At 34.4% G+C, this 22,433-nt stretch overlaps 1 protein-coding gene across 1 annotated transcript in view; it reads left to right on the top strand.

Moving 5' to 3' along the window:
• LOC145685963 (uncharacterized) overlaps positions 1-22,433 on the top strand; it is a gene marked incomplete in the record, with an annotated part of 117,056 nt that overhangs the window by 12,168 nt on the left and 82,455 nt on the right. The window contains 5 exon segments of the mRNA XM_081758755.1: positions 4,718-4,839; positions 8,279-8,418; positions 10,977-11,016; positions 14,162-14,433; positions 16,838-17,016. Of these exon segments, the coding sequence (XP_081614881.1) occupies positions 8,332-8,418; positions 10,977-11,016; positions 14,162-14,433; positions 16,838-17,016 (578 nt within the window).

Raw genomic sequence — 22,433 nt, 5'->3', positions numbered from 1 at the left:
AAAGTTATTCTTTGATATTTTAACGCATCCATAATTTTTTAAGAAAACGATATAATACGTTTAAGTGAATAATAAACAAAAAATGAAGAAAAATTTTAAAAATAGCTTATTTACCTTGTGGCTTACTGTTTGTTACTGTAATTGAATATTTTATTCTTCTCTAGGAATGTTTTCAGTAGTACTTTTATTATGCGTTTCTGGATCCTTACCTTGACATCTCCTAGTGATTTTTGTTCTCTTTCAAAGAAAATGGTTTCAAGCTCCTAGATGTCTTAAAATTTACAACCAAAAATGAATTGACAACCACATTAGATCAATAAATCAAAAACACACCGTGGGGTCAAAAATACAATTTTAACAATAGTTTTCTTTTTCACAAAAAAGGAAAAAAAAAATGATTTTCCAAATACAAGGCAATCAAAAACCGAAATTAAGTCTAAAATATACTCTGTACAAATTGTTCTTGAAAAAAAGAAAAGAAAAAAAAAACGGTAATAGGAGATGTAAAGTTCCGGTAACGCAGTAGTAAAAATAGTGCTGAAGACGCTCCCAGAGGGGGAAGAAATGTTTAGTTGAAGTCCTCGTATCTTTTTTTTTTTTTTTTTAATTCTTCTTCATTCAGTTGTTCATTATTCACTATAATATTGTTTGCATGAGTACAGCGTCGAAAAGAATTAGTTATAAATAGTTCCACTGTAAAGTACAATCGCAATGATTATAATTTGTATAGTGACAAAATGATTAAGGTACAAGCTACCACAGTAAACTTTTTCGCTTTAATTTCTTAAAATAAATCATGTAATGCTGCAGCTATTATTGAAACATTCAACTGTGAGATACGCATAGAAGTATAAGGCGCTTTTTGGAAAACTTCTGAACGGTAGTCACCCACAAAATTAATCCTTCTGGATTTTTTCATTAGAAATGACTTGTTCCATATTAGGGTTATTAATAAAATTTTTGTTTCTGAAATATAAACAAAATTAACTGAGAAAATCCGTCCCAACAGTAAACTTTCTTGTGAATTTTGTCTGAACAAATGAGTTGATGTCATATTGTCAATTTATTAATGAAACATTTATTTATGAAATATAAACAAAATCGTCCAAAAGAGAAATCAACCGCAAGACACTAACTGCCCCTTCTGGATTTTTCCCAGAAATATTGATGTAGCAAATTTAAACAAAATCGTTGAAGCTGTTCTCGAGAATAATCGACTTTTTATATATATTTATTTTTCACCTTTCAGTAAACTGCCCTTAGTTTTGGGAGTAGGAAGAAAATTGTACCCCTCCCCAGACAGAATCTTGTAGAAGTCTTAAGTTTAAAATTTGATGGACATATCGTAGACGATATGATCCCTAGGCGAGTGAACATACATAGGAACAGTCGAATGGACGGTCAGAGTTTAAAAATAACTTTTTTTTTTTTTTTTTTTTTGTAATATGTTGGAAAAATCCCGTCAGCATGTAAATGTGTTGAAATCTTGAATTCGGTTTTCTTCTAGTTTATTGTAGCTGTAAAGTAAAAAATGAGGTGAAATATTTAAAATTGTAATTAGCGTGTGTGTAAATACAGGGTGCGGCACGTAAAACCGGCCCGTAGAGTAAACACATAAAATGAAATGTAATGTATTGAATATGATTAACTACAACACATAAATGAAATGTAATGTATTGAATATGACTACTCACCTTCACAGCAGGTGCTGAAAGTGTCCTCCGCCCACTTCAACACACATGTGAGCACGATTGAGGCGATTCATATATACCCTTGTCAGTTCTTGTGTTGTAATGCTATTGGTGACATCCTGGATCCTGGTCTTGAGTTCTTCAATTGTGTGTGGATTTGTTTCGTATACTCTTCCCTTTAACAGTCCCCATAAGTAAAAGTCACACGTGGACAAGTCTGGTGACCGAGGAGGCCACAAGCCTTTGCTGATTGTCCTCTCTGGTGTAAACATCTCATGTACAAGGGACAATGATGCAGCTGATGTGTGGCATGTTGCACCATCCTGCTGAAAGTAACATAACTGACGCTCCTCTTCGGTCAAGTGTGTATAAAACTCCTCCAGGATTCCCATATACACGTGATTGTTCACTGTCGTCTCAAAGAATATGGGCCCAATAACGCGTGTGGCGGAAATGGCACACCAAACAATCTTCTCATCATGCAAGCAGGGCCGCCCACAGGGGGGATGTATGGCGCAAGTTGCGCCATTGAGAAAAATTTTGGGGGGGATTTTACTCTACTTTCGAACTAGCAATTTTACTCTCCGAATAGCATTAAAACACGATTTTGAGAAGCTAATTTTAAAAAATTTTCCGGGGTGAACCCCCGTACCCCCTGCTTCGATACTCGATGAATGAAGTACCGCGCAAGTAGCTGTATGAAAGGAAAGGTTGGTTCGTTTTAAGAGAGAAGGGCCGCCCACAGAAGGGATGAATGGCGCAAGTTGTGCCATCCAGAAAACAAATTGGAGGGAATAAAAAATTGGGGAAGAATTTTACTCTAATGTCGAATAAGTAATTTTGCTGTCGTATAATTACTACTTACCCTACTACTACTACAAGCATTCTATAATACTACTACAGGAAATAAAAACAACAAAAATAACAATTACTAGTACTATTAAAACTACTGCTACACTGGGCAATTGTTTTTAGAGGACTTGAGTTTTGAGGGGGGAAAAGATTATTAATTTTGGGGGGAGTGCGCCATCAGCTTTGGGGGGGATGGGCACCCCTGCATGCAAGGGTACCTGGTGGATTGCGTGTGGATTTTCCGTCGACCAATACCGGTTGTTTTGGGAATTTACGTACCCAGACAGGTGGAACCACGCCTCGTCACTCATGATGAGCATTAGTGGATCCAAGAAACCACTGGCAACATTGCTCAACAGCCATGAACAGAAATGCACCCTCTTCTGCAGGTCAGGCTCCTTCAGTTCTTGCACAACACTTATCCGGTACGGTTTTAACTTCAGTCCCCTTAAAACAGGTCTGCAACTTCTCTCACTCGCATGAACCTGTTGACTCAATCTCCTGGTTGACTTTCGAGGACTTCTTGTCATTATCTCCTCCACCTGCATCTTTAATTCAGGTGTGCAGACAGATGGTCGTCTGTTCCTGGGAGCATTTTGAACCGATCCTGTACGCCGCCATTTTTCAATCAATTCCTGAATGGTGCTTTTTGCTGGCACACAACGTCCTGGAAATTTCTCCCGAAACAAATTCTTTGTTTTCACAAAAGATCCAGTGAGAATGAACCCTTCAACAATGGCAACATGCTCGGGTATCGAATACGGCATTATCACACACTGACACTCACCCGGCTTAACACAACGAGGCCTTTTTCTCAACTGGTTTCGACAAGTTTCACTGGCTGCGGCTGCACGTGACTGCTGCAGGTCACGTAAGTCGACCCGACCTCGACACGCCATCTCTTGGTAGGAAGGTAGATTATTTAAGTGTTGCCAAAAACACAATATACCAGAATATTACGACGGACCGGTTTTACGTGCCGCACCCTGTAGTTGTATTTAAGGTTGTTCATAAACTGTTACATCCAAGTTTCGATTGTTCATAAACTGTTACATCCAAGTTTCGAGCTAGTATGTGGAGGTTATTACAAATAATTAAAATACTGGCTGTTCGTGTGAATGTTTTCTGGGAAAAATTTTAAATTGAATAACAACAATATAAACTATAATGATTAATCAAATCCCCTGAAACAACTCCACACAATATTAAAAATATTTGAATATGTGAAATTGGGATCTCAAATTATATCTAATAAATACCATACAAGACAAAAATGTAACTTTATAAAACATTAATACATAAATATATGCATATTAGTCTAAACTAAACTTCTTACGTAACAGTCTGCAGAAGCCAGGGCCAATTGGACGGCCTTTATTGTGATGTTTGCTCAAGCATATTGTCTTCCTTTATCGTTAATAGTGGCTTTCACTACGTCTTTCGTTCAAGTAGGTGCCCAATTGTACTCACGACGATGGATAGACGCCGCATTGTCAACACCATCTAGTGAATACGAACGGTCTTATACGTTTCTTTCGACCAAACCTGGCATTGCTAGGCTTCGCTGATCTCATTTTAAGCGTTATTCTAATTCGACTAGGCCGTTGACGTGCATATTTGTTACTAATCATGTTTTTATTTGCAACATCTATAACACTATTGATGGAAAAAAGAACAGTTACAACATTAGCATTCTGCACGATTATGTGGGAAAAAAAGTATTCTAACATTTACATTGTTGCACCGATCATAGTGAAAAAGTAATATTTAGAAGACTGAAGTCATCGATCCGTACTTGAACAAGGCATCGCTTACGAGATCTTTAAAATAAAGAAAAAAAAGTTTGTGAAATCTGCGTTCTTCAAGTGGTGTTTGATAACAACAGGATTGCTTATCGAATTTGTACCAGGAAATTAGTCATCCCATTAAGATTCCCAAGCCATATAAAATGTTACTTGTTAATATTACTGCGTATTTCGTTTACAGACAAGAAGTTTGGTGTGTGATTTTTTTTTTTCTTCGTAGAATATAAATATATCATTGTTTGCATAAATTCAATTTGGAAAATGCAATATTGTGTCGGAAGGACCACGGAGTTGGTAGTAATTTATATTAAAGTCAGAAACTATGAGCATTTTAAATAATTATCTAATCATTCTGAATTTTTCTTTCAGATTTTCATTGCATCGGAGAGATGGTCGGATCGTAGGAAATTATTTATCATTAACTCACCATATAATGTGTGTTGACTGAGAAAAATGATGAAATTCAGGCTACTTTAGTGCAGTTTTGGAAGGTAAGTTCTGTTCGTATGAGGGAGAAATGTATTGAGAAATTGTTATGCCGAGGTATCACTTTACAGCAACAGAGATAATATTTGTTTCTTAAATTCATAGCTGGAAAAATTAATTAAAAATTTAACAGATTAAAATTTAACGTTAAAGTAAAGAAAATATACATTAATAAAAGGAGAAAACAAACGATTTAAACTTATTTTTACACACCAGATCCTCTGTAGATGCGAATTCAATAACATCCAAAGAGTGAAAAAGTGATACTACCGGGACTTGAACCCAGGATCTCCTGCATATTGTGTCGTTACTTTAACAACTACACCACCCAGTCCGCATCCCAGAACATCCAAACATCCTCTCATTCCTGTAACCTGAGTGGAGAGCACCGACTACAGGAGTGAGAAGGTGTTTGGCTATTCTGAGTGGCGTAGTGGTTAACACATCGGCACGGTATGCCGAAAATCCCGGGTTCGAGTCCCGGCCCAGTCAATCACTTTCACTCTGTGGATGTTATTATAGAAAATATAACGAATTAAATTAAAAATAACATCAGAAGAAATTAACAGCCAAAATTTAAGTTAACTTTAAAATTACAGTTTATAATTTTGACTATTATGAAATGAGAATTGTTTTCAGTTGTGAAAGGTAATGTAAATTTTAATGGATAAAATTAAAGGTATAGGAAAATTAATCGATTATTATGAAAATAATTGTTTTCAAAGCTGATATATAATTAGTAAAAGCAAAATAAAAATGTCATAAAATTGAGAAAAGTATCAATAAAAAATTGGGTACAATAGAGTTCCGAAAACTCGGTCTAATGTGGACCAAAGGGTGGCCGAATTTGTGAAAATGCCGGGTTATCGGGAATAGGATTAAAAAGGAATACAAGTGTTTCCTCAGAAAATACAGTATTGTATTTGTATGTATTGGTTACTCGAGAGTACAACAGAAAATAAACTGCCCAATCACCCTTAAACAAAGAAAAAATACGTACATTATGAAGTCATAGAGCCTTTACTATACATGAAAAGGAAAATTAGTGAATACAATGAAAATTAATTAATTTTTGCCCTGCCAGACTGTAGCCGAGTTACCCGGACTGCCAGGTGAATTTTTAAAATAAGCCACACTAAATTCTTGCAGAATAAGCATTTCACATGTTTTTCGAAAAAAAAAAAAAAAATAATTGTTACTCTTTCAATCTACGAATTATTTAACCATTATCAATTAAAAATTAACTGCTGCAAAATTTAATTGATTAAAATTTAAAAAGTAAAAAAAAATATTAAATTATTTGTAACGGTTTAATTTAACCGTTAATTTTAACAGGTTAATTTAATCATTAATTTTAACGGATTAATTTAATCATTAATTTTTAACGGACTAATTTAATCGATAAGTTTTTAACGGATTAACTACAAACCTGGTTATATTAAGGAATATTAGTAATCTTTTCGGAGACTACTTACCTTGTTTAAGATTTCATTTTCATAATATTTCTGTCATATCTGTGATCATGATTCCATGTATGTGCGAGATGAGCTAAGATTATCACTATAATTAACCTAGTGGTATTTTAAAAGACAAATCTTCGTTGATTGTAAAATAACTAATCGTTCAAGCCTTTGCTTTCTAGAATAGTACCATAGGGATACAGGTTCTAGTCCTGGTCCGGTTAAGTATTTTGTCCTACTAGTCAAAAAGAAACTGCTGTTCATCAAATGGAAAAAAAAGTATAGAAGTTGCAAACAAGCAACCAAGCTGTCTTACATATCTCTGTAGACTAAGCGTGACATTCGAAAAGCTTTTAAAATGATACGCAAAGTGTTGGAGTTTGAATTTGTAGAGTTAGGTTCGATCTCAGTTTTTTTTTTTTTTTTTTTTTTTTTTTTTTTTTTTTTTTTTTTAATTTTACGTTTTCCAGAATCATGCTCTGACAAATGCAAATCATTGGACAATTCAGAGATTAATGAATATGTGTATTGTCATAACACATCAATGAAATTGTTCCATGGTTAATCTATTGATTTTCACTTTCCTATCAGTTTTTGTCTAATAGTGAACAAATACCACATATATATTCAACTCACACAAATCATCTATTTACGTATGATACTACTTTTCAACGAACTTAAAAAGTTGGTAGGGCTACGGTAGCTCAGTGGTAGAGCGTTCACCTCTAGTGCATGAAGTCAACTTTGTGATGGACAAACACCGTGTGCGTGGGTTTTCTCGGGGTTCTTCCGTTTCCTCCCACTTTTTTCCTTCCACCGTTTTATTCATTTCTCATAATCACTGTCTCTTTTAGCCTAGCCGGCATACACGTGGGACGTAAAACTTAAAGATTTCATTTCATTTAATTTTTTAAAAAGTTCGTTACTGAATTCTCTGTGTGTCTGTCTGTCATTGGCGAATTTTTCAATTTTGAGCCATCCATTCGATAAAGCATCAAAAACTATCTGGAAATTTTCACGTCACTCTTACTGTTCCCGAGATATTGGTCAAAAAAGTTCCGAGTTCGGGAGATTGAAGGAACCATATTTCAGGAACTTTTAAGTCATTAGTTATTGATTCAATAATTTTTGCGTAATTGCTTAATCAAATAAATTTAATATAGAATTCCATATAAATTTCGAAAAAAAAATCTTTTTAAGGTCGTTCTGACAATGCTCTTGGAGCATTCTCAACTGAAGGGTAAGTGGAAAAAAAGAAGGAATGTCACAAAACTGCATTTTCGAGAAAACGGTGTTTTAATAGTGAAAACCGTGTATAAAATGAATAAGGTTAGTCAAATCTTTTGCCCTTTTCCGTGGACATTTCTACATCTACGCATGCATGATATATACAGTCAAATAGTACCAAGAGTCACCAACAGATAGGACAAAGAACCCGATAAAGTACACACATGGACATTCCTTGTTTTTTCCCCTTACCCTTCAACTGGTTTCTTTTTAATCCGTTCTAGACATAAGTGGATCTATTGCACAAAATACTCTGTTAACATTACTAAATAATAATAATAATACCAAACATTACCATACGGCACGTCAAACCTACATGTTCACATTTTTCAATATATTACACTCGGAGTTGTAAATGACTTTCAAAGGACTTTTGAGTTTTCATTGGATAACAACCTTCTTGTGTCGATAATTAAATTACAGAACGCTGCTTTATATATCCTTGTCTGCTGGTATTCATTTCAAATGTACCCCATGATCACAATGTGAAGTGCATTTTATAACTTAGTACTGTTACAATCCCTGCCCAAAGAAGTGGATAGAAGATCTTACTTCCGTTATTTTCGTATTTATCTTTGGTAGCGTGGTGTGTTATGCTGAGGTCAGTATAGATTTCGCTTGCTGCATTTATAAATATATTAAATTTACTATAAATATTTCTTTCATATGTTTTTCTAATATTTTTTTATTTATTTAGGTATTCCGTTAAAAATACGTACTGTGAGCCGCAGTTGATCTTTATCTTGTACGATGAGATCAAAACTGGAACAGTGGTGTCTGTATTTGACTATCCTGTGCAGTTCCATCTTATTGGGCCATGCAATAATTCTGATAGAAGTAAGTAGTTTATTATGTATTTAATGACCCATAAAACGATTCATTACAGATAGCATTTCACAAGTCGTGCAATTTTACAGTTATTTTTCTTAAAATATGTGACACTCCTTAATGCTCACAGTGTTTCATGTTTAGTTTTATCTACTGTAACTATTTGAATTTGAAAGCGTCATTTGTAGGAAAGGAAAAAAACAATAATGAAAATTTACATGCGTAAAATAAAGTAAAATTACCTTGTCGTGTGATTTATCTACTACTCAATCGCCTAACAAGAATTTTGTAATAGAAATGATTTTAACTTTTGTCTAAACCTTTTCATATTTTCTTCATATTTTATATCAACAGGTAACATATTATACAACTTAACACTACCATTACTTACACTTTATATATATATATATATATATATATATATATATATATATATATATATATATATATATATATTGCTGATCGGTGATTATACAAATGAAAATCATTCTTATTTCGCGTGTTATGATTGTGTACATCCTTATTTGTTATAAAAGTTGATGAGTGTGTAAAGAGATGGTACAAACATAGACTATGCAATGGTAGTATATTAACTTCCTTAAACAAATGTCTACAATAAAAATTCGGTTTCTTACCACAAAGTATTCTTATGAGTTTCTTCTGAATTTTGAAGACACTGAGTCTCTGACTTGAATTTCCCCAAAACATGATATCATATTGAAATATTGAGTGAAAGCAAGAATAGTACAAGATTTTGGCTAATTTTAAGTTTACCGTCTTTCTAATAATTCTTAGTGTATAGCATATTTTATTTAGTTTCTAATAAACAATATTGAATTATTGTTTTTTATTTTGTTTAATGTTCCATCATATGTTGTTACTTCCGTAATTTGTATGAAGTAGTTCTTACCAAAATTATGGGAATTTAATACATATTCTGCATGATCAATCTCAATGGGACAAAAGAAAAGGAAAAGGAAAAATATATAAAATGTACCATGTATGACGAAGAACTAAATCTTACCTTGTTCCCACCGTCATTACAAAATTAAAACTGTACGCTTTTGTAACATTACCTTACTGATATGTACCATTAGATTTTTATACTTACTTGAATAATGTAAAATGTGTTGGATAGATGACTATAAAAACCTAATTTGGTGTTTTACTTAGATTTTTTTTCGATAAAGTTTGTTTCTTCTGGGATAATAGATGAAAAGCTCCTGGAAGTTGTGTAGTCGATTTTTAATCTTTCGAATTTATGTTGGAGAAATGAAGTTTATTTTATTGTTCTGGTATAATTTTATGCCATTTAGAGTGCCACCAATCAGCTTAGCGACGCCGAAAACTATGGATTCGACTCTAATCTCGGTCATTTTGGACATTTATTTTTTCATCCGATCCCATGTCAATGGCAGCTGAACTTGGACTTAAGATGCCATTAGGGGTGTCACTATTCATCTCAACGACCCCGAAAACTACGTATTCGACACTAATATCAGTCGTTTTCGATTATTTTTACCTTTGACATCCTTTGAACCTCCCTAAAAGTGTCTTACCCCAGTACCTTTTTTTTTTTTTCAGATTATTAGTCATATATGTATGTCAACTTATTTTTAGAAATCAGATTAATACCATGTTTCATCTTTTTAATATGAGAAATTATTGGGATATTCTATTTTTTACATAAAGTTCAAACCACCGCCTCCTTTGAAGCCCCTTCCTCCTCCCTTAGGATATGAACCAGAAAGTTCGATATGGCTTTTTCGGTCTTTTCCAAACTATAATCTCTTCAATAAAATCATTTTGAATTATATCAAATCAACGGTGTGGATTTATAAGCCGGACAAGCATACAACAAACAGAAACATCCATTCATTTGTGTATATATAAGACCAGGTAAAATACCCGGCCTTCCAAGGGAAGAGTAATGTTTCTGCACAACATTTGAAAATATAGAACTGACCTGTTAGTTCCTGTCCAACTGAAAGACCCACGTCTTCGGTTGCTCTGTCAAAAGATAAGAACTAACTAGAATGAATATAGAAAAGCAACGCTTTTGGCGTTGCTCCTGTCGTAAAATAGAGACCAGTAGAATAAATAGTACAGGCAATACCTTCGGCGTTGCCTCTGTCAGAAAATAAGAAACCGAGTAGAATAAAGAACGATAAGCAACGCCTTACTAAAGCACGATCCTGTGCATTTCCGGGCCAGCTGACATGCAGCCTGGACTAAACTTGGTCTTAAATATCAGCCGGACTGTCACCAACCAATTTATCGACTCTGAAAACTATGTCTTTGACACTGATTTCGGTCATTTTGGACATTTCATTTTTCACTTTCCACCCCCACACCACGCCGATAGGAGCTGAACTTGGAAGTAGATCACTATTCATCTCAATCCGAAAACTGCTGATTCGACAATAATATCAGTTGTTTTTGAATAATTTAGGGATGTCTTATTCCCAAAATATATTTTTCCAAATTGCAAGTCATCAGGGAGTTAAAGTGTTACATAGAAACTCATCTTTTCTCTTTGTACTTATATATATTATTACTTTTTTCAGACTTCTGAAGTATGCGAAGATGGAGAAGAAATTGACTATGGTGAGTATGTAGTATTTCATCAAAGGAATTTCTGAATAGGATAAAAGGACTCCGATTTCGTTCACTTATAAGTTACTTGATAATTTTCTACAATTCATCTAAACAAAATTAATGAAAAAATATTAATTCCTTGACTTTTAAAATGCATTTGTTATGAAACCAATGTAGTTTATATCGTCTTCTTTTATGTCAAGAGATATTATGCAAAACTTTTTTTTACAAGTCACCAAATATTATAAGCAGAAGCCTTAGAATAATAATAATCATCATCTATAAATACTAGTTCAGTTGCCTCTAATTCGTCATAATTTCATCATATAATTATAAACATCTTCAGTTTTATGAATTCCACGATAGTATTTCTAGATTAGTACTTTCGTGAAGCAATCTCTTGGACTCTCTAATAATAATAATAATAATAATAATAATAATAATAATAATAATAATAATAATAATAATAATAATAATAATAATAATAATAATAAAAATCAGAAAACTAAAAAGGTTAAATATAAGTCTACCTTATTCACTTGTCCAAATATATAAGGGGGAGATGGAATGAAACCCGTTCTGCACTCCTAATGGGAACAGTTAATGACATAGGATTGTATTGTTGTAGTGGCATGTGTACTTGTAGTATTAATGCAGTAATCATTGTAAAACGAACCATAGCATTCTGCACCCAAAAATCATCCAAGTCGAAATAACGAACATTCATCCTCTTTCCGAGTTCAGCGGGATATGAACTAGCTGAGGTGTTTCATCGGAGAAGGACGTTTGTGAAAGTGTATGTGTATCGAAGACGAAAGCCATAGTTTCACACAGGTCGAACAAGCTATCTTTCCGTCTCGGTGAGGCGCGTGTTGTTGTCACATATCACAGCCGTACTATGGATCAGTGCAGGGGCGGATTAAAGCTTATGGGGCCCCGGAGTCGACTATTTCAAGGGGGCCCTATTACGAATAATTCCAGCGCATAAATTTTCTTTGCTGCCTTCCACAGCCTCAGGCTCATCGAAAACCGAAAACTGTGCTGTAATATTGTAATGTGCTCTATGTTTACAATAATTAGTTTAATTACATTCATTATTAACAGTTACATGCTCATATAATGCAGTGTAACACACAAATGCTAAATACAAGCCAAATGGTCAACCTCACAAAATAAGTATCGTGAAGACGCCGGTAGAAGAAGACTTAACTCTAGCGATACCGCGAGCGGAGAAAAAATTAGCATGGATCTGAAGCCTATAATATAGTAAGTTGATTCCTATGTGTTAGTATTAAAGAGAGGGATTTTTGGAGCCCCCGGAGCTCCTGGATCAATGTGTTCGTAATAATAGACGTGTGAGTATTCGAGCGATAGCCACGGATTTAAATATGAGATATAGAACAACACAAACAATAGTTAAGGATGTGAGGTACCATACAGTGTATACACACTGGATGTTACGGATTCTTACGAAGATACAAAACTAAGAACGTATGGGCGCTTCTCTCCAACTGATACGTTACCACACACAAATGGATGATTTCTTTTTGCGAATTAGTAGCGGATGGATCGTGGGCCACCACTTTGAACGAATTACCCAGGAGCCGCGGTGGCTCAGTGATAGAGCGTTCACCTCTGGTGCTTGGGGTCCCGGGTTCTATCCCAGCTCCCGCCAAGTGAACTTTGTGGTGGACAAACACCGTGTGCGTGGGTTTTCTCGGGGTTCTCCCGTTTTCTTCCACTTTCTTCATTCCACCATTTTCATTCATTACTCATCATCACCGTCTCCTTTAGCCTAACCGGCATAACCGTGGGACGTAAAACTCAAAGATTTAATTTCATTTCATTTTTCGAATTACCTAGAGCGCCCCCACGCGAAGATAACGTGATTGAAATATTTCACGTACGATTTGGAATCTCCAGACTCGATTTAGCACGCAACATGACTTTTGACCTGATCACGTGACACAATCTGGTCCTTATGGCAAACTGAATAGGCCCTTAGTGTATTAAGAAAAAGAAGTTACATCGGAAAATATAAAAAATTTAAAATGTTCACTGGCATTGCTATACATACAAAATATGCAAAGAACTCGTGAATAACATGTATTAATAAGCGTCTTTGTCCTTATGAAGAAATACTCGTGCACGTATCCGAAATATCGGAAACGGTTTTGCTGCTTCTAGGAATACGATTAGGCGAATACTCTTCTAATCTATTTGTATCTGTTTGAAACCAGAAATTTGAACATTGCAGAAATTGGCCTTTTTTCCCTGTTAGGAGCAGAATTTTCGGAAACGCTGGAACTAGTTTTCGTTAATTTTTAGTGAAGAGTGTATATGCCGAATTTTACACCTCCAACTTATGTAAATAGTCACTAGGCACTTTTAAAAAGTATCGGAAATTCGAATATTATAGAAGTTGCCACTTTCCTAATTTAGGAGCAGAAATTCTGAAAACCCTGAAAGACGCTTCAGTTATTTTTAGTGAAGACTTTATATGCCGAATTTCACACCTTCAACGTAAGGAAATGCCCACGTTGGGCACTTTAAAGTAATATTGGAAATTTGAATATTATAGAAGTTGTTAGAAGTTGCCACTTTCCTAGTTTAGGAGCATAATTTCTGAAAAAACTCTTAAAGACGCTTCAGTTATTTTTATAAAGAGTTTAAATGATGAGTTTCATCTCCCTACTGTAGTAGTAGTTGTTTGTTGAATATTCGCTTTTCAGCACCGAGACTGTACGAGAAGTAACCTCATGGTTTAAAGTGGATTCCGAACCATCGTAATACGTTCATTTTTTTTTTTTTTTTTTTTTTTTTTTAATTTTTAATATTCTTGCACTGGGAGTCTGATCTGGGATCACCTGCATCAAAGGCGCGTACGCTAGAAAATAGACCAACGGGGAGGGTCCCTAACTTGAGTGATTCTTAAAACACTATATTCTTATCAAACAATAAAAATATTAAAATAAACTCTTTACCTTCCTTAGGGCATGTAATTCAGAAATTTCTTTTTATCCTTTCGTTCCGCGCCAAGAAAAGTTTTTTGTCTAAAATTTGTTTCCATCTATTGTAGTATGGCCTAGGCTTTGATAAATTACTTTTACTCTTTAGTGATTTTTATTATTGATCTTCAAAATTTTATTTCTAGCATGTGTTGAGGATCAAGAGCAATGTAGCTTCTATAACTGGCCTGCAACATCCATTTTATTTCGGGAGATGAACGAGGGTGAACTGCAAATCACTTTTCCTTTACCCACTTATGGAAATTGCTGCCACATAAGTTATACTGTTGAGCTGAGAGTAAAGGAAAATACAACCGCGTTATCTTGTACAAATTCTTCAAAAACATATCTTCATTCAAAAAGAAAATTCGTTACGAAGCCTTGCAAAGAAAGAATTGAAAATCCAGGTCACAGAAAGGTAAGTTAATACTCTGTAAATTTACATTTGAAACAATTGCAGTCTTTGCTGTTTTTTGAGTCAACGTAGTAGAGTGAGGTGTTTTCTCGTAGTCTTTCTTAAACCTCTTCCCGTAAAAGTAGAGGGGGGTGGGATTAAAGTGAGATTTTGGTTATTGTTAAAGCATTTATATGTTGTCATGTACAATATGCATTAAGTCTGTGATTTTCATTATCAAAATATAAATGTGCTTTTGATTTTCATTGAAATATAAATTTCATTGCAATTTTTGTGTAACTAAGTTTTCTTTTTCAGCAGAATTTGAGGTCTCTGTGGTAGAATGCTCATTTCCTTTGCAAAGAGTTCCCTATTACAATAGTAGGCGTGGTCCCGGTTTCGATTCCCGGTGGGGGTACTCGGTCGAAAAAGTGTTAAAATCTTGTTCAGGCCAGCTATCGTGAATGAGGTTTTCTTGGGTTTTCCTCAATCACATCAGGCAAAAACCGGGATGGTACCTAACATATAGGTCCCAGGCCACTTCCTTCCTTCCCCTTCCCCGGATAGTGTGCTAGCCGAGGGACGTCATCCCTCAAACGTGACGGGCTATTATGGTCATAGATGCCGAAAGCCCAGAAATATAAATCATAACGATCTCAGGCGATGTAAGCTTGTGGTGGATAAAATATTGTCTGTAGATTTTCTCGTGGTTTTCCCGTTTCCTCACACATTTTCATTTTACAAAGCTTTCCACAATCATTCGGTTCCGTTCATCAATCTAAAGACCAAATAGGAACATTAAGTCAAAGATTTTATTTTCTTCAGTAGTATTTATTCAAACAGCGTTGTTCATAGTACCGTAATGGCCTGAAATGAAATGAAATCTTTCAGGTTTACGTCCCGCTTATCCCCTGTAGGCTGAAAGAGACAGATGATAAATGAAAGTCAACAATTATGAAGAAATTGATGGAATGAGAAAGTGGGAGCAAACAAAGTACTCTACCACTCAGCACCTTTGACTTTTTACCCCTACCCCCCACGCTTCATCTTCTAGTATTGAGCCGAATATACTCTAATACACAACAATTTCGTAAATGTCGTATCCGTATTATAATCACGGCCTAGTCCAGGCACTGAAGAAAAGATGTCTATTTTATACACATACCTTGCTGAACTGTACTATTTGTATCACCCTCCCGCGACCGTCCATTCCGTTGCTTATCTACCTCTGTAGGAAATGGGTAATGGTTAGAGCCGAAATTTATAACCAAAATGCTAATTTCTTTCCACACTTCTAAAGGTATGCAAAAATGTTTGACTTCGTAGTACGCGCCCTGACAAGCAGTTTCAACCATGGTTGTAAGGCCTAAAATGCTTATTCTGGTATATATATATATATATATATATATATATATATATATATATATGCATACTTATTTTACGATTTTCAATTAAAGTTGCATATTTTACTCAAAACTATCGCCTTAAAAGTGCATATACTGTACTCCTCTAAACTGCTGTTATTATCACCGATTCCATAGTTTCCGCGGTACATCCATATTTACTTCTTCAAACTGCCCGATTTTATAAAATAGTTGGAAGTCCTTACAACATTCTCTGATAGAAGACATTTTCAGAACTTGTCTTGCTAAAATTACGTCCGACAAGGTTAGTCAGATATTACTAAAAAATCCTAGTTACAAAGCATTGTATAAAATTTCTAAAAAGATTTCCGATGGAGAAACGGATATTGAAGAGTGATTCACCTAAGAAGAAATGTGCTGCTTTTCGCATATTCCGATGACGTCATGCATCTTATATATTGTAACACTCTCAAGTAAGGTAGTATTTGATCAAGCATTTGATTTTCGTGTTTGTTGTTGATGCTCATTTTTTTTTAATTCATCGTGCATATTTACACGCTTATTATATTATTTGATTGTGCTGATAAATCTGGGCACTAGTAATGTTAATATGGCATGATTCAATTCGATTGACACCTAAAATGTGCTATTAATATATTTTCACTGCGCTTCCACGGGGTATTCAAATCCATTTGAGTGTACCACATGAATACTGAACACGGAGTAATAACTACCAGAACAAAAGAGGTGTAACAGTGACAAAAAGAACTTTTAATTTGTAAGTTTTCCATTAAATAATATTTTCAAAATGTGTGTGTGTGCTTGTAAATTTGTGTAGTGGATATTTTTATTTTTCCATTAAAATAAACTCAAAAATTTCGGGTCTTATTATATTCGAGATCGTACTATGTTCAGGCCAATAGACGGTAATGAAAAAAGAAAGAAGAATATATTTGCAAGATTTAACTTAGGAATTCGTGAATGTGTTGTGTTTGTGTGTTAATACCTTCATTTATTTTATTTTTACATTTTTTTTAATTATTTTTTTTTTTTTTAATTTTCAGAATGCTAGCGTCATCTTCAAATACGTTTATAAAGGATGCTATACTGTTATTATAAGACCATATTCAAAAACAGGGTTTCGAATGACACTAGCGTCATATGCAAAATTTCTTACCAGTAATTATGAAATGAAGAGACTGGTCGATGTACAACCCGAATATAATTACCAGTATTATGCACGGTAAGTTTATATTTCTTTTTATCTTGTGTTAAAATTTGAACAGAAGTGACAGTGGTATTCTTGTGTAATCCTCATTCACATATATGCATGTGCTATTTTACTATTTTCTTTTTTTCCATCGTAGTATTGTATATTGTTCACTCTTGTAAACGAGTAGTAAATACTGTTCCTTTAATGTCCTTAGTTGTGACAGGATACCTACGTAACCGTGAATAAGCCGTTTACTTCGTATATCATTAAAAAAAAAAATAAATAAATAAATAAAAATAAAAAAAGAAGAAGAAAAGAAAGGAAATAAACCATAAATTTTATCAAATCTTCAAAATGTTGAAAATTTTCAAAGTAATAATAAGAAAAAAGAAACTTATAAGAAGCCGCACTTTTGTTGTTGTTGCGCGGTCAGTAAATGTTACTTTCTTATGAACGTTCCGACCATAAAATTGAAAAATTTTGAATCTTCAAAACGATTATTCGATTATTTAGTGTGAGTGGGGCCCCTCTGTGGATTTATTTCCCCCTCCGAATGTTAGCCCAGTATCTTGGAGCAGTTGGAGGAATTACATGAATTAAAACTAAATAATTGGGTGGAAACCGATTCATCGAGAGTACATTGTCCAGTTGAATGTACATTCGTCCGTAGCAGCAATGCTAAGGAGTTCAAGATTTGTATTTTCAATTAACAAATAATTCTGCTATCAACTGAAACAGACTTATTGATTGCAATCGTCAATTTAGCAGCTTAAACCGCTTTTTCTAGTTCTTCTTTAACCAAGTGGTGTGTACGAAAACCCACAAGTATGTGCGTCGAATTTAGAAGTGTGTGCGTAAATGTTAGCGGTAAGACTGTGACTGTTAGAAGTGTTTGTTAAACTATTTCAGACTGTTGATGCATATTTTAATTTTGACCTTGTCAACAATTTATAGAGAAGTATAGTTGTAGCCGGTTGACGAAAGGGCCATTGATTAAGTAAATAACCTGTTATTTTCTTCGCTTCGCTATATGTGTTTTGTGTATGTTCATTAAAACGTAAACACCTATCAAACATTATACCTAGATGTATAATGCCTTTTTTCAAACTATTGCCTCGTATTTCATATTTACTGACACAATTCTGAGATTTATTAGTGTATATCATACACATAGTTTTCAAACAATTTATGTTCATACCATTATTTTTACACTGTACAACAGTTGTACTTAAATCATCTTCAAAAACATAATATTGTCCTCAATGTTACTATTCTAAAAAGCTTAATGTCGGCAGCATAGAGTAATGTGTCAGTGTGTTTTAAAACTCTTGGCAAGTCAAAAATAAAAATTCTAAAAAGTAATGGTCCCACAGTAGAACCTTGAAGTATTCCGTTGCTGATGATAAATGAGTCTGACAGGACATTTTCTGTTTTAATTTGGTATGTTCTTCATGTCAAATAACATTCAAAAAACAAGTACAAGGGAGATACTCCTATGTTTGACAATTTCTTTAAAAGTAGTATATGATCTACTGAGTCAAAGACTTTATTCATATCAATATATGATACATCCGTTTGCGACCTATGTTTCAATGCGTGGTTAGTTACAATGGGTTTTTCTTTTTAAAAACCATGCTAAGATTCATGCAATACACTCTTTATACTAAAAAATAAATATTTGTGTATAATATTTTCAAAAATTTTATTAAACACATTCAATAGAGTTATTGGGTTTAATTGTTTGGATTCAGTTTGTCATTACTCTTATAAACTGGTATTACATGTATATGCTTCCATTTAAATAGAAATGTTCCCGCTCTTAATGAGGTTTTATATATTTTTTTTTGTTAATTTTAAAGCTATTTCTTTCGAACATGCTTCAATCATGTAATTAGGACTGCTGTCTGGTCCTAAAGGTGCTATAGGTCGAAGCTTATTTGTTACTTCAATAATCTCATTTACCTGTATAACTGGAATTGTTATATTATTGCTGTTGGAATACTAACTACTGCTCCTCCCAAGATTTTAACTTAACATTAAAATTATCATAAAATGCATCTTTAAGAAATTTCGCAATATGTCTTGCCTCTGCAAAATTGGTTCCTTTGTAATCAAATTTGCTACCTATTTATCTTGTGATTTCTTAAAATTGTTCAGAAGTAAATATTTTCCAAATCTGTAAATTAACTTCACTCTAGTTCATTGTATATTTTTCTAACAATTTTCCTTAAGGCAGAGATTTTTTTAATGACAGGATTACCGGTTTTCTTAAATTTGTAACGGTATTGTGTAATTTTTATATAATAACTTGTATTTACGGGTAAAATGTGCTTTTAAAATATGCACAAGCTGTTCAAAAGGAAGAAGAAGAAGATATAAAGAGAAATAGATGTAATTTATTTTCTGTTATTATGATTGATGTTCTGTTGAGATAGTGATATGGCATGTTTTGTAAGTCGTCGTAGCAACGAAAAACATATAATAATATATAGAGAATCCATCTTGTGATATATACATGTACAATATTTAAAAGTGTGTAAATATTTAATTTATTACGTACTAGAATAAAAAAGGTAATATCCAAATGAAGTGTTTAGATGGATTTTGATAAAACAGTAACATAGATTATATAAATATACGGACTGAGGGCTATAACGACATATAAAATATGCAAAACAGGCATTAAGCTAATTACAAATTAGGCCGCGGTGGCTCAGTGGTAGAGCGTTCACCTCTGGTGCATAGGGACCCGGGTTCGATCCCAGCCCCGCCAAGTGGACTTTGTGATGGACAAACATCGTGTGCGTGGGTTTTCTCGGAGCTCTCCCGTTTTCTCCCACTGTTTCATCCATTATTTCACCATCACCGTCTCCTTTGGCCTAACCGGCGTAATCGTGGGACGTTAAACTCAAAGATTTCATTTAGAATGAAGAGTTACGAGAGATGACAACTATTCTTAGATGCCTAACCAGATTCTTGCAATATGTACTGAATCCGGAAGTTGTAATGTACGGTCTATCATTTCCAATTTCGGTGGAAAGTTAACATAAGGATGCTAACTAAAGGTATACTTGGGATGTTTAATTAATTGAAAAAAAAATCCGTTTATATCTATTACAGTTTTTACTTTATAGTGATAAACGTTAGAACCGGACGTGGTTGATTTCTGCCATTTTCAGTTTCAATAGAAGGTTAAGAGTGAATGTGAGAACTTTTCTTAGAGAACTAAATAGATTCTTTAAAAAAAAAAAAAAAAAAAAAAAATCACTATCTTTTTTATATAGTTTTTGATCTATGTAGATCAATACTGAGATTGAAAGTTGTAGTAAATTTATATCACTTACGATTTTAGTACATTGTTAAAGATGGAGATGACAGGTCTTCTTGGGACGCTGGATCAATTGCAAGAAACCATGTCTCGCTATATGTTACTGTCTTTGCTCTATAGTAATCAATGTTAAACCGAAAATGGCTAATTTCTACCTCTACCCATGGGTAAATCATCTTCATTAACGAACTTTTCGAAATAATTATTTTAGCCATCGATCCCAGGAGACGGAATTCAATAATTCACTTGCATTTAGTAATTCGCGTGTAAAGCAAAAGTCGTATGGGCGTACGAATTAATATTACAATATTGTAAATCGCGCTTGGGTGATTTTGATAAATCGACGTGCGTTTGTCATATTTGGTTGTAATAGGTAGTAATCCTGTGGAACAGAGAACGTTGAAGTATTGAAGGTCTTTTCATCGTGTTATATGAATAGTTTTCGTTATGTTGAGAAAGTGGTATAAGTATACCTTGATATTGAAAACAAGCAAACATCGAAAACTATCCAAATACTGAAAACTATCGAAAAATCCCAACATTTCAAACTATCGATCGATACATCGAAATGTCGCAAGTCCTACCCACGACCCTGTGCACGAAAGGTGCGCGAGCTAGCCAATAAGCTAGCGGGAAGAACTGTGCCCAAACTCACGAAATCGGCGCTCACGAGTTCGGAACTCACGCTCACTCGACCTCAACTTCACGAAGTGAGCGTGAGGTTGAGTGAGTGTGAGGTCAGACTAGTGAGGTGAGCGTGAGGTTAGAATGATGATGTAAGCGTGAAGTTGTGTGTGCGTGAAGTCAGACTGGTGATGTGAGCGTGAGGTCAGACCGGTGAGGTGAACGTTGAGGTCGAAATGAGTTTGTGAGCGTGAGGTCGAAATGAATTTGTGAGCATGAGGTTGAGTGAGGTTAGGTCAAAGTGGTCACCTCTGCTCCAGAGTATCTCCGCAAAACATCTGCGAGAACTTGGCGCAGAATTCAGCTGTGTTACGTCATGGATGGTGATCATACCGATGTTTATGACTCTTAAGACTTCAAGGTAACTGTGTGCAGACATTCTACTATAACTAACGCTATACTGTTGAAACTAAGGGGGTATGCCAACTTTCGGAACACACTGTACATCGAAACTTCAACTAGTACGGAATTTTGAATTGAGCACTTGAAATAGTAAGCGTTACGTAGTCTTCGAAACTCCAAACATTAAGCTTTCAAATTTGACAAGAATTTTTACGCTATTGCTGGTGTTGATTGTACAGAATGCTTATTTGAAGAGTAGCAACAAATAACTGAACTAAACTGTTGTTGTTGGAAAATCAAATTTTACTGAAGAATACTTGTGTTACCTATCAAAGGTAATAAAAAATAATACTAATAGTTTTACTAATGCACTACATATTTATTGGCAGTATCGGCACCTATGGCCTTAAACCCGTCAAACATATGAGAGATAACATCCCTCAGCCTTGCCAAGTCGGCGAGCACGGAAAGTATTTTCCGGAAAGTATTCACGGAAAGTATTTTCTAAAATATAAAATTGCATATTTTACTTCGAACAGGCTATAAGCATAATCCATACAGTAATTTGCTCTATAATTATATCAAACTAAGGTAAGGTTTCGTATTCATTCAGAACTTCATAAAGGTCTTATGTTGAAAGGTGTCTTATACCTTAACGCGAAAGCGTTTAATTCGCCCAAGGAAAGACCAAAATGTGATAAAAATCCCTTTCAATATGATCAACTTAGTTGTACCAACAATATACTAACAAAAAGCTCAAAAACCCAGGTGGGTTTTTTCTGGTGGGTCCAACCCGAAAAAAACACCGGTTTTTTTTTTCGGGCTGGGCCCACTTGGGCAAACCCTGTCTTGCAGTTACGTAATTTTAAGGAGTGCCTCAAACTTTGACAATATTCATCATAGTTTCAGAGTGGTTTGAGATATCAAATTACTAAAAATGCATAATGGTATGACTTTATGAGTTTTTCGTTTATTGAAAATCACGTATGTGATAAGGTGTGATATTTATCTAAACATTTTTTTCGAAATAAACTCTCTTGAAAAAAATGAATGTCGAATTTTCAATCCCTTATAGCTTTGTTCCTATTTGTTC

Source organism: Thermobia domestica, chromosome 5 (assembly GCF_964235325.1).
Source record: "Thermobia domestica chromosome 5, izTheDome1.hap1.1, whole genome shotgun sequence".
Classification (NCBI taxonomy): Eukaryota; Metazoa; Arthropoda; class Insecta; order Zygentoma; family Lepismatidae; genus Thermobia; species Thermobia domestica.
This window is presented reverse-complemented; position numbering and strand designations above follow the sequence as displayed.